Source organism: Callospermophilus lateralis, chromosome 4 (genome assembly GCF_048772815.1).
Source record: "Callospermophilus lateralis isolate mCalLat2 chromosome 4, mCalLat2.hap1, whole genome shotgun sequence".
NCBI classification, from domain to species: Eukaryota; Metazoa; Chordata; class Mammalia; order Rodentia; family Sciuridae; genus Callospermophilus; species Callospermophilus lateralis.
The window spans coordinates 152,609,182-152,621,507 of record NC_135308.1 but is presented as its reverse complement, the minus strand read 5'-3'; the positions used below and the strand labels follow the sequence as shown (position 1 = coordinate 152,621,507).

The following is a 12,326-nucleotide window of genomic DNA, read 5'->3' as shown; positions in this document are numbered from 1 at the left end:
CACCCCTACTCAGCAAAGGGGCTGCTGGACATGGACACAGGATCCATTTCCCATGGTTTCCACACAGGTCGGACATGTTCACATGAGTCTCACGGTCCCTGGCGGGAACATTTATGTAAGCCAGTCAACCTTTAGCAAGTATCTGAGGGCTTATGAGGTGCCAGGCCCTGCTCTGGGGGTTGGGGGATGCCTAAAAAAATAAGAAAGGCCTTGTGGAGCTTCCACTCCAGGGAAGGAGACCAGCAAAGCAAGTAATGACTCAACATTATATAGACATATACATACAGATGTGTACATATGTCACACACATACACACATTTGCTGTTTTTTCTCAGTCTGACAAAGTCTAGAGCAGCAGGAGGGACAGGTACCTGTCTTTATGGTACACACACACACACACACACACACACACACAGATAGATAATACATGTCTGTATAAACACATATACATGATACAACATATATATACCTGGGGGATAGATCATATAGTGATGAGTGCTATGAAGACGAAGCATGGTAACATGGTAAGCAAGTAGAGGAGGTGGGATGAAGTGGGACTAATTTTAGATAACGGTCATTTCTTCCACTGGCAGAGCATGTCACAATTTTGAACAACAGTCTCACAAGCTCTGTCTTGTTTTATCCCTAGAGTCGCTTGGTGAGGGACTAATCCAGTCTGAAGGTAAGAAAATGGGAACTCAGCAAAGTTAAGTGCCTCCAAGCCAGGTGACCTTTTATCACTCCAGCCAACAGCAAAAGCAGACGTGATGCTGGTGTAGCTCGAAGCTTCGGCGCTCCCCGTACATCCTAAGTTAATTCTGGAACCAAAGTCAGTACAACATTCCTGGAAGCCAGTGTCATGAAGCGTGGCCGTGGACTGGGAAAGGGGCTTTACATTTCAGAACTTGCAGCAAAGCAACTGCTGCCATCCATTTCATCAAGAGCAGTGTCCCCACCAGGCCCCGGGGACAGCGTTGGTGCTGTCACCTCAGCCCATGGGCAAGCTGAATGGGGACTACTATCAATATATTTTCTCTCTAAAAATGAATTGAAATACTGAATCTCGCCTGCTCTGAGCTAAGGGTTCGCGGCTGAATCACGAAAGGCTGTCCATGACTGCCTCCCGAGGCGGAACATCCGGTCCTTCTCTCTGGGGGCGACGAAGGCTACACCGTGCTGGCCCTTCAGGCAAGGTGAATGGATCTTGGTTTCCAGTTCAACAAGCTCCCAGTGGGAACCCTCAGGAGGCACCTTCTGTCCTCTGAAGCTGGAAGGACAGCCCCAATCCCAGCGTATTTCAACTTGATGGTGAGACAGCCATAGAGAGCATTTCTGTGTATGCTCTTAATACTATTCAAGTATGACTTTGCTTTTGGACTGAAGATAAGACTGTTTGGATGCTTTTTTAAATGGGGCCATTTTGGAAGCACTATAATTCGTTTTAGGGAGGAACTGATTGTTTGGAAAAATATCTTGAAAAGCCATTTGGTGTAAGTGAAGCCTCTCTGTGGGCAGACTTGTCAACAGGAACTAAGGATCTAAGAAGACAGGAAATTTGATAGGGTTTGTCCCAAGAAGGAAGGGGAGAGAAAAATGAGAAAGAGAAGGGAATGGGAGAGGAGAGGGAGATAACAGAGTGGAGAGGGGCTGGGACCAACGACAGGAGAAGTTGAAGACCAATAAACCTCCACTGTCGTGGGAACCTGAAGAAAACTGGCAGATGGGGGATGTCTATCTCTGTCCTTCTCTGGCGTGGCAAACCCCCTTACAAACGTCAGCCTACTTCTGTGGACTGCCTCGTGAAGAGCAAAGAGGCTGCCGTGTTTCATCTCTATGGTGTGGAACAGGGCTGTCCAACAGAACTTTCTGTGATGATGGAGCACCATCCAATGGAAGCCCCAGTCACAGGTGACTCCTGAGCAGATGCAGGTGGGTCATTGTGACAGCTAGTGAACTGGGTTTTGGATGGCCACATGTGGCTATGAGTACTGTCCCGAACAGCACAGGGGTAGAGAAAGGGGACATCCACAGAGGGAAGAGCTGTGCATCACAGTGATGCTGAGAATGTAAGCACCTTGGAATCTGCTGAAATCCGGAACAGACTAAAACGAGAATGGAACTGGGGGGCTGATGGGAAGGGGTGGGCTTCAACTAGTTTTACCTGGAACATGAGGTCAAGGAAGCCCCAGGCTGACATTAAGAATATCGAGTATTTGAGAAAAAAGAAATTGAGGGCCTTTACATAGGCAATTGAAGTTTCTAAAAATGGTGAGAGTTTTCTTTTCTTTCTTTTTTTTTCATTTTCCAGAATCTAAGCTAATGAATGTGTGTTTACACCTGTGCACAAGCATCTCATGAAGACTCTGTAGCACCAACAGCTGTGATGGGGGGCACATGGCAGGTACTTAATAAATACCTGGGTTACCAGAGGAGTGAGTGAACGGTACCTTCCATCATCTACCAACATCATCTCCCTCGATCCTACAACATCCCCACGAGGAAGTGGAGAGGCAGAGGCTGAGAGGCTGAGTGGCAAGTCCAAGATTCCCAGTCTTTTGGCTCCCCCACTTTGCCCCTGCATCCAAATATCAGAGGCCTTCTCTGGCCTCTCCAGGGTGCCTGCCGAGAGAAGGGCAGAGATGCCAGTGGAAACTGCAGCACCCCGACACCTGGCGCAGCTCTGCTGTGACCCCCTTCACAGTGTGCTCTGGTGTCCCTACCTGCCAGGTGGCGTTTCTTTCTGGGACCCCTACCACTAGTTACCACAGTGCCTACCACCAAGCCATCTCTTCAACACTAAGGGACTCAAGAGAGAAATGAATGGAAGAGTAAAGGAGGTTTCTCCGTTGACTTTTTAGAAGCTTCTTTCAGTTTGGAGAAATAACATTAATGCCTCACAAAAACATGTTTCCTCCCGAGTCCACATGGAGCATCTTCCCCATTCACTGAATGAAGTCGATTCTCAGCCACTCACTCGGTTTTGGGACTCTCCAGCATGTTTGGCTCAGACCTGACCCTGCACTTTTATTTTATTTATTTGTTTGTTTGTTGATTTATTTATCTGTTTTCCTGTTGATGATTTATCTGTTGGGGATCTGAAAAGGGAATTCCTGAAACTGGCCTCTTTATGCCATTTCAGTCCTTGATAAATCCATATTCAGAAAACTGGTAAAGAATGGGGTGGGAAGCAGATCAAGCTTGCTACTTCTTGTTAGCAGATGCCCCAAAATTACAGTTTTTAAAAAAATCTAATAAAAGAGCTAATACAAGAAAGAAGAGTTTGGATGTATTGACTCATGTTGAATGGGATTTGTGCGTGTGCGTGTGTGTGTGTGTGTGTGTGTGTGTAAAATCCAGACTTTCAGCCATAAACAAATAAGTGATTGGACTTAAAGAATGCACTAACAGCTTTCATTGACCTGTCATAGTGGTCAGTGCTAATAATTTTTTGCATACATAGCCCTAAGCATAGAATATATTCTTATCATATGATAGATAGTGTCAGGCTTGCAGTGATGTTACTGAGAGTTTTAATCCTTGCCAAGGACTCCCAAACCTCCAATCTGATGATACAGAACCATTTCCCAGTTTCTCTAAAGTATTCATGTTACTAAGCCAAGCAGTTTGCCTGACCCTGACTCGATTGAGATACACTTGATACACTCAATGTTTCCCACTCAGAAATTAAATACAGAGGAAACTCAAGTGAGACATTTACTTCTAACTTTAAACCATTTCTCAATTGTTTGAAAAATTTTATAGCCAAGTATTACCAAGTACTTTAGCATTACTTTGCTTTGGTGTTTGATTTGAGATTGCTTTGTTAAAACTGTTTGAATTTTTTTTCATGAAAATATTACAGTAAAGCATTTATTTTGATATCTTTAACAAACAAGAACAAAAATACTTTAAAATGCTTAAAGACTGCAAAGATAACTCAAAGTTTCTGGGGGCAAGGGGTGGGGTGGGGATCAGCCAGGTGAGGCTGGACTCACCTTCCCAAAGCTGGCGGCATTGACAGGCTGAGTATCATTCTTCTCACAGAAATCCAGGTAATGCATGTAGAGGGCACTGCGGGGAATACAGACGCCCTCCGCAATCTCATAGTTCTCCTCCAGCCTAGGGGAAAAAAATGTCCAATGAGTGATAAATGCGTCGCCTTCCCCAAGCAACAGGGGTTCTTTCTTTCCAGTCCTCTTTTGGAGCTGGACAGACCTCAGAATTCACTCTCCTCCTACAGATGGGGAAACTGGGACTCAGGAAGACAAAGTGAGCTGTGTACGGTCAAGCATGGAATTAGTGACCTTGCACTAATCAGGATCAGAATCCTGCGTCTTTGGGTATGATCTCAGCCCACTTTTTCAGTCCAAATCCCTAGACCCTCTGCTCCTTACTCTCGTTGTCCTTCATGCGTTCTGGCTAGATCAGGTCCCCCCAGACTCCCAAACTCTTCAGGATATTGCAGACAGCTCGCTCTGCCAGGCTTCAAAAACATAACTGTTTGTGGAGCCATTTCTAGTGGGTAGAAGCCAAAGGATGATGATGTCACCATCTTGGAGAGTCTCGGTTGACAAGAGCAGCAAAGAAGGATTGATCGTCTGGGGAAACAGATGCCCAAGTAGAGGTTGTAGAAAGAGCTGGAAAGACACTAACCCTCTGAATGGAGGGAGGATTAGTGTCACAGTAGGGAGGTAAGCCCTTGATTACTTTAGGATCACTTTCTCCTCTGCTGTATAAGGATTAATGACCCTGTAACCAATACCTTCTCAATGAGTACAGTTAGGGGTACTGTAGGAGAGAGCTCTCTAACTGGATTCAAATCCCAGCCTTGTCACTTGCAAGTTACTTAACCTCATGACCCAATCTCCCTTCGGAGGTGATGATTTGTAATTGCCTGCTAAGGTAATGGACTATCAGACCGGATAACACATGACATGCATTTGCGTGTGCCTAGCGCACACATGGCAAATGCCCGGGGGACCTCATCATCTCCATATTTCATCTCCATAAACATCCTGGGCTCCCATCTGTCCATACTCTGGGATATTGGAGATATAAAAGAAAACTAGATAAAATTTTTTTAAAAAATTTTTGACCCAAACACCCAGAAGTTAGGCATTCAAATGAATCCTGTGGCCACTGTCATAGATACTTTGGAAGGTTAAACACCTCTTCCAGTAAAACTGCTGTGGCACTTGACAATTTGGGAATTTCTCTTTGGACCTTGTCTTCAAAGCCTGGGGCATATACTGTTGAATAAACTCACCAACAGAAAAGATTTCTCCTTTGATCATGAATTGGATTTTAGGAATCAACCCAAAGCCATTTGGAACTAAGTCTGGGGGATAAAGTGGCAAATAGTTCTTTCCTCTCAATTTTTTTTTTGTTTTTTTTTTGGGGGGGGAGGGGGGATAAGGCATGACTCTAAAGCAATGAAATAAATGTCCTCAAGTGGCTTCAAACTCTCTCTGAGAGCACTTGCCAAAGAAGTGGTCCAGCACTGTCGTAACTCAAGTGGAATGAGGACAGGGCCTCCCAAGGTGCCCACTTGAAAGGGCAGTGCTCATTCAGCTCCTTCCAACATGTGGTTGAAAAAAAAATCATTTCAATCATTTCATATTGAAACCCCATGTGTGAATGCAACCCTAGGGTCACTAGGGTAAAGAACGAAGCCTAGTGCAGAGTGGTCCCATTCATTTCATCCATTGCCACCTCTTCTGGGAAGGGGAACGCTAAGTGACCCCTGATAATTTTCAGAAATGTTCCAGGAGATGGTTTATATATTCCTTTCTAGGTGACCAAATGCACTGAGACTGGGATAGTTTCTGAGTTACCTCCGAATCCTTGAAGTCTAGCATATTCCTTGGCACACAATAGGTGCTTAATGAGGGATGGACAGACTGTTTCAGTCATTTACTCATTTGACAAAGATTTATTGATCTCTTATCACCTGTGAGGTTTGGGGACATCATGGTGAGTAAGACAGTCCTTGCTTGCAAATAATGAACAAATTAATGGTAGACAGATGGACAAAGTCATAGTTAATCTATAATTCAACAAATATTTATGGAGTGCCAGGCAGTATCTTGACATTAGGAAGTAGTGGTGAATGAAAGACATGCCTTGTCCTGGAAGGGCTTACGTTCTAGTTTATGTGTCCCCCAAGTACAAATTGGAACTCTACCTGGGTTTCCCTGGGGGAAACAGGTTTCACATAGAAAATAGGTTTCTTAGGATTGTCCCAAGCTTCGGGTCCAGTATGGGTGAAAACCAGCCTTTGAGGTTAGCCTGGACTCCCACCTGCCATTCACAGTATTATTTCTCTATAAACAAGTTCACAGGTCCAAATAACCAGCCTAGGCACAAACTCATAGGGGCCATTGGAATAATGCAGTGTTCACAAACTGGGGTCTCACAGACGTGCTTTGTTTGAACAGTATTGACCCAACTTTTAAAATCCAGGGCATTTCACATAAGAATCTGGATTTCTGGCTTCTTGTGAAAAAACAGATCTGGCAACCCCAGGCCCATATTCCCGCATGACAACAATTGGCCGTGGTTAGATGTGCCCTGGAGTTGGCCACAGTCCTCACTCCTCCCTGTTTTTCTTCCACCAAGTCTATTTTCTGTTCCTTGCCTGGCTCCGTAAGCACTTGTGTTGGCATAAGGCATGACCTACGTCCTAGTTCACTTTGCATTTTATTTAGGGAGAATTATACACAAGAAATAAGAATATTTAAGTACTGTGAACTCCTGACTGTAGGTGCAGCTGAAGATGGGAAAACTGTTGTGTAGGTGAGAGTAGATAAAATTTCATAGAGAGATTGTGGTTGAAATTTTGCAATGACAAATAACAACTGGCATTTGGTGAGCTCCTACTAGGTGCCGGGCACTGGGTAGGCATGACCTCATCCGATCCTCACAATGCCCATGTGAGGTAGGCATTGTATCTGTCTTTCAGATTAGGAAACCAAAGCTCAGAGAGTGTAAGTCATTTGCTAATACAGTCAGTAACAGAGTCTGTCTGATGTGAAACCTCTGTGGTATTCTGCCATGGTAGTGGGAGGGAGTTCCTGGCAAGAGGAACAGGGCCTTGGATGAGGAGACAGGGGTCTGAATGGGAAGGAGGATTTGTGAAGGAGTATCTAAAAGGAAGATCCTTGGGGGGGGGGCTATGGAGAATCTTTAAATGCCCCACAAAAGAACATGGCTTGGCATCACATAACTGGCAGTTGGGGATTGCTGTAAAAATGTTATCTCAGAAGAAGGCAGTGGAGTGGTATTCAGAGAGGATTAAAAAAGTGACAACAGAGTGGTTTAGACAATTCCTTTACCACTGTGACCAAAGATGTGACAAAACAACTTTAGAGGAGGAAAAGTTCATTTGGCACTCATGGTTTTAGAGGTCTCAGATTGTAGATGGCTGTCTCCATTGCTCTAGGCTCAAGCTGGGTGGAAGAGGAAAGCTACTCTGGACACAGCCACCAGGAAGCAGAGAGAGAGAGAGCGAGCTCCACTCACCAGGGCCAAAATATATACCCCAAAGACATGCCTCCAGTGACCTACTTCCTCCAGCCACATCATACCTATAGTTGACACCCAGTTAATTCCTATCAGCAGATCAATGCACTGATTAGGTTAAGGCTCTCATTACCCAATTTGTTTCACTTTTAAACTTTTTTTTTTACACTCACACATGAGCTTTTGGGGATACCTAATATCTAAACCATAACACAGAGGCAAGAAGACCTGAGTATTTCTGGGAGGCAATAATAATAATGTCATCGATAGCAAAAACAACGACCATTAACTTAAAGTTTAATATGTTCTGTTTGTCAGCAATGGGTCAAAGATAAAAGAACGTCAAAAACTAAAAAAACAAAAACAAGAGCAAAAACTCCCCCAGTTTCATAGGTTGCAATTTTTTACTCGAGAGTTTCATTTAGCAATCTCCTTAAAGATGGGTTCTATTTTAACACTTTAGATCATTGTAGTGTGGAACATTTTCCAGTCTAATGCATAGACATGAACAGCTGGGCAGCTGGAACTTGGTGCGTGACGTGCTGTGGGGAGGATGAAAGTATCCCTTTTTGCTTATCTATGCTGATGACTTCCTAAAGTTCATTTCTGTCAGAAGAATCCATGGATGTGTTCAACAAATATGTACTTCAAACCATTCAGAATTCACCTTATGTATGATCCCTTGAAATGATAGAGAGCCAATTCTATTTTTTTTTTCTTTAAGCATGGGAGAAGCATGGTCAATTTATTCTTTGGCAAATCACTCTGTGCCTCTAAGGTAGGTAGCCAAGATGGACTAGCAAGGGGATGGATGGATGGATGGATGGACAAGTGAGACCAGGTAAGAGCTCAGGCAAGACATGACAGGCATGGACTGAAGTAGTGGCTGTGGTGACAGAGATAACATGTAGGGCATGGGACTCCTTCCTGTTTGCAGATGTGGGGAGGGGAGGGAACCAAAGCAAGATCTCAGATTCCCGACAGGGCCAAATGGGTGAACGGGGCTCCATTATCCATGGTTAAAAATGCCCAAACTGTCAAGCTCTGGGAGGAAAATGCCTTCAAATGTAGTGTCAAAGAGCATGGGTTCCCAGGTAAATACCTGGTTTCTTCATCCATTATTTATTACTTAAGCCCCGTTCCTATTGTTGTTCTTGTGACCCATTTGTTCATTAGATCTGGCCAAGAGATCAAGATTTCAATACAAGATCCTGGTTATAATACTCCACATCAAATGAACCCATAGCAACAACCAACTATTTGAATCCAATGTGTGTAAGTCACAGTTCACATAGGCTGAACTAATTAAGCAGTTACCTGTCAAAGCCCGGGGCCTTCCAAGCAATGACATTTCCCCCCACGTTTTGTTCTTATCGAAGCTTCTGAGCCTCAGAGTAGCCAGGCGGCTTATGACTATGAAGCATTTTAATAAGCTGTATGAACGAATGGGTGTAATTGACGGGGAAGGGCACCTCTGGGGCTTGATGGGTTCCTACAGGAATAGCATCCTCACACCTTTCCCCAAACCACCTCACAAAATCCAGAGGCCGCGCGTGTGCCGGAGTTGCTAATTGGAATGTCCGCTCCCTGACCAAGGCACAGCAGAGAGAAAGCAGTTAATTACTTCTCTTCATATCTGATGATGAAATTTCCCCTGTCTGTCTCTTTTAGAGGACATCATTAGTATGACAGGGTGCACAATGCTCCATTATACCTGGATTTTTTTTTAATGATCACAAAAAAAATTCCTGACTTGTTCCATTTTCTTATCTTCTGCTTAACCACTTGATCATATTTGAATTGAGCCCATCCTATTATGGAGACATAATGGAGCGGGTCTGGAAGCTCGCGTGAGTCATGACCTGAGGCTCATCAGAGCTTTCAGTGTGTGGCCTCCTAGGATGCACAGGGGGGGTTTCATATGGGCATTTGACTATGAAGAATAAATGTTTTGGCTCCCACCATCATGTCCCCCTCTGTCTTCTGGATAAACCTGTGATTTCTCATATATGCACAAAGCTGTATGTTCTAAGCGTCCACTTCTCAATTCCTTGCAGGCATGTCTAGAGTGGACATTTTTCTTCTATTTTACCAAAAGTCAACATAAATTTTTCTAAAGCCACTTATCACAGAGATCTGAGACTGTAAACTATGCAAAAGAGATAGAAAGAAAAAAAGAGAAAGAAAGAAACGAAGGAAGGAAGAGGAAGGAAGGAAGGAAGGGAGGGAGGGAGGGAGGGAGGGAGGATCTGCTAAGCAATCACGACAAGACAAAAGTCTAAGCCCATCAACAGAGGATGGGGTTGTGGCTCAGTGGTGGAGCACTTGCCCAGCATTCACAAGGCCCTGGGTTCAATTCAATCCCCAACTGTGCAACAAAACAACCAGCTCCCTCCTCACATAGCCCAGTGTCTCATCAGGGACCCTCCAGGGGAACTGGGCTGCCTGAAATAATCACACAAGAGACAGAGACCCCTTTTTCTTTGGGGTCCTGTGACAATTCCTTTGACTGTAAGGGTCCGCAGAAAGACAGCGAGCAGGCACACGCTGAACCCTTTTATTGAGGAGAAGCCATTCAAATGAGGCAAGGAGTCAGGTTTCAGGGGGTTGAGTCTAGCTTCATGATGTCTGCTGTCAGCAGGTGACTGACATCTAGGAAGGCCACATCCAAAGGCAGAGCAAGAGAAGGGGACACATAAAGGGCATTTCCATGGAACATTCTATCCCAAACAGGGCAAAGGGTTGATATCACAAAGGAACAGGTGAGCACAGCTCAATCCATGGGGCAACACACCTACGTCTGAAGACACGCCCTCAACTTTCTGGACCAGGGCATCGTCCAGGTCACTACGAGATGTAGTGACTGGCTAAAGCCTCTCCACTCCAGGATGGAAGGCGCGGATCATTCAGAGTGGCTCCCCACAACCCAGCTTCCTTACTGGGCATGTGAAGTCCCCACCATGTGATGTTTGTATTCACTATCACTACCCCTACAAGGTGAGTAAGGTCATTTCCATGACATAGAGAAAGAAGTGGAGGGTCAGGGAGAGAAAGAGACTTGCCCCAAGTCACAGACTGGAGTGTGACCTCAGCTATGATGCCTTCAAAGCTCTTACTGTATGTCAGGGTCTTTCAGTCATTTGGTCAGTCAGCATATATTTATTGAGTATGTACTATGTGCCAGGCACTGCAGAATGCAACTACCAACAAGAAGACACCACTCCTGCCCGCTCCTTTAAGAAGCTGACAATTTCTCCCAAGGAAGGTAGGAACTAAGGAGATAATGCCATCCCACAATAAACACCTACACAGCAGTGGTGTTTAGCTCTGATTAAAGCTAAGGCCAACTCCATACCAGGTCCAAACAAAATGAAACAAAATTTAAAAATCCATTTTAATAAACAATGGCAGTTAAGCTCATGATTAGACAAGCCAATCAAGCATGTTTGGTGGACCTCAATACTTCTTGCAGGAACTCTGCTGGCCTGGCCTCCTTGGTATTGGAGGTCTTCTTGGGGATCAGGTATTTTCTCCTCTTAAAAAGAGTGAGACTATGACCCTCTGTGCGTTCAGCCTTGGTCTCCTCCTCCTTAAACAGAGGTACTGTCACAGGCCATGCAGTTAACTGTCCACCTAACAACAAACCATATATGTGATGGTGGCCCCATAAGGTTATGATAGAACCAAACAACTCTATTGCCTAGTGCCCATCACATACAATTATACACAGTCCATATACTTGATGATATTAAGTGGCCGAGTTACTGGTTTACATATTAACTATACTACAGTTTTATCATAATTTTAGAGTGTACTCCTTCTATTCACAAATTTATTGTGAAGCAGCAGGCCCTGTCACACAAGCAGTGGCCTCAAACATCTTGTGTTACTATGTCTCTTAATGGCATCATTTTCTCCTGTGCTTGATTTAATCTTGTGTTATTTTGTTTATCACATTCTGGGAGCAATAGGCTGCAATTAATATGTATGTATACGTACACATACACGTACATACACACAGTCACACATGCACACAGCCTAGGCACATAGCTCCACCATCGAGGATTGTGGAGTGCACTCTGATGCACACGCAGATGCAGTCACCTATCCACGTGTTCTCAGGATGTAACCCCAGTGTTAAGTGATGCAGGACCATATACTCCAGCCTGCTCTGCAGGGGCTTCGTGGGGATTAAACAAGTTGGCCAGTGGCATTACCTGTGAAGGTTTGCATATGAGGTGTCTCTCCCATGTTCAGCGGTAAAATGATCAGATTATGAGAGCTGTGACCTGATCAGTGGATTAATCCATTTGTTGGATCAGTAATTTGGATGGATTCCTGGGTGGGACGTGGCTGGAGGAGGTAGGTCACTGGGGGCTGCCCTTGGGGATTAGGGATTATATGTGTCTTGTCCTGGCTTTCTCTCTCTGCCTCCTGGATGTTCTGCCCCATCTTAGGTCCAGTTGGGGCAGTTGGCTGACCATGACTGAACCTTTGAAACCATGAGCACAAAATAAATTTTTCCTCTTCTTTTTGGAGGTGGTAATGGGATCGAACCCAGGGCTTGGCCCATGCTAGGCAAATGCTACATCCACAGCCCTCTAAATTGTTCTTGTCAGATACGATGTTCACAGTGACCCAAGCTGGCGAGCACATTACCTAATGAGCTGGGCACAGCACAAGGTGTGCTGAACCTGAGGTTTGGCCAATGTGGAGCAAAGGACTAAATCAAAGATTTATTTCTGCTCTTGCAATGACTGACTCTGATCAGAACCCAGAGCAATCGAATCCCTCTCCCAGGTTTG

The 12,326-nt window shown here is 44.7% G+C and overlaps 1 protein-coding gene across 5 annotated transcripts in view; it reads right to left on the bottom strand.

Moving 5' to 3' along the window:
- Positions 1-4,834, bottom strand: part of Rfx4 (regulatory factor X4) — a 99,392-nt gene extending 94,558 nt beyond the window's left edge. For 3 of the 5 annotated variants that reach the window (XM_076853251.2, XM_077109243.1, XM_077109244.1), the window contains exons 1-2: positions 4,395-4,504; positions 3,996-4,119 (exon numbers count right to left, since the gene is read on the bottom strand). In XM_076853251.2, coding sequence (XP_076709366.2) covers positions 3,996-4,119; positions 4,395-4,495 — 225 coding nt within the window. In that variant the 5' untranslated portion in view covers positions 4,496-4,504. Of the gene's footprint in view, positions 1-3,995; positions 4,120-4,215; positions 4,302-4,394; positions 4,505-4,762 lie in introns of those variants that run through there. The other 2 variants (XM_076853253.2, XM_076853252.2) reach the window with 2 other exon arrangements.
- Between the last annotated feature and the right edge of the window lie 7,492 nt (positions 4,835-12,326).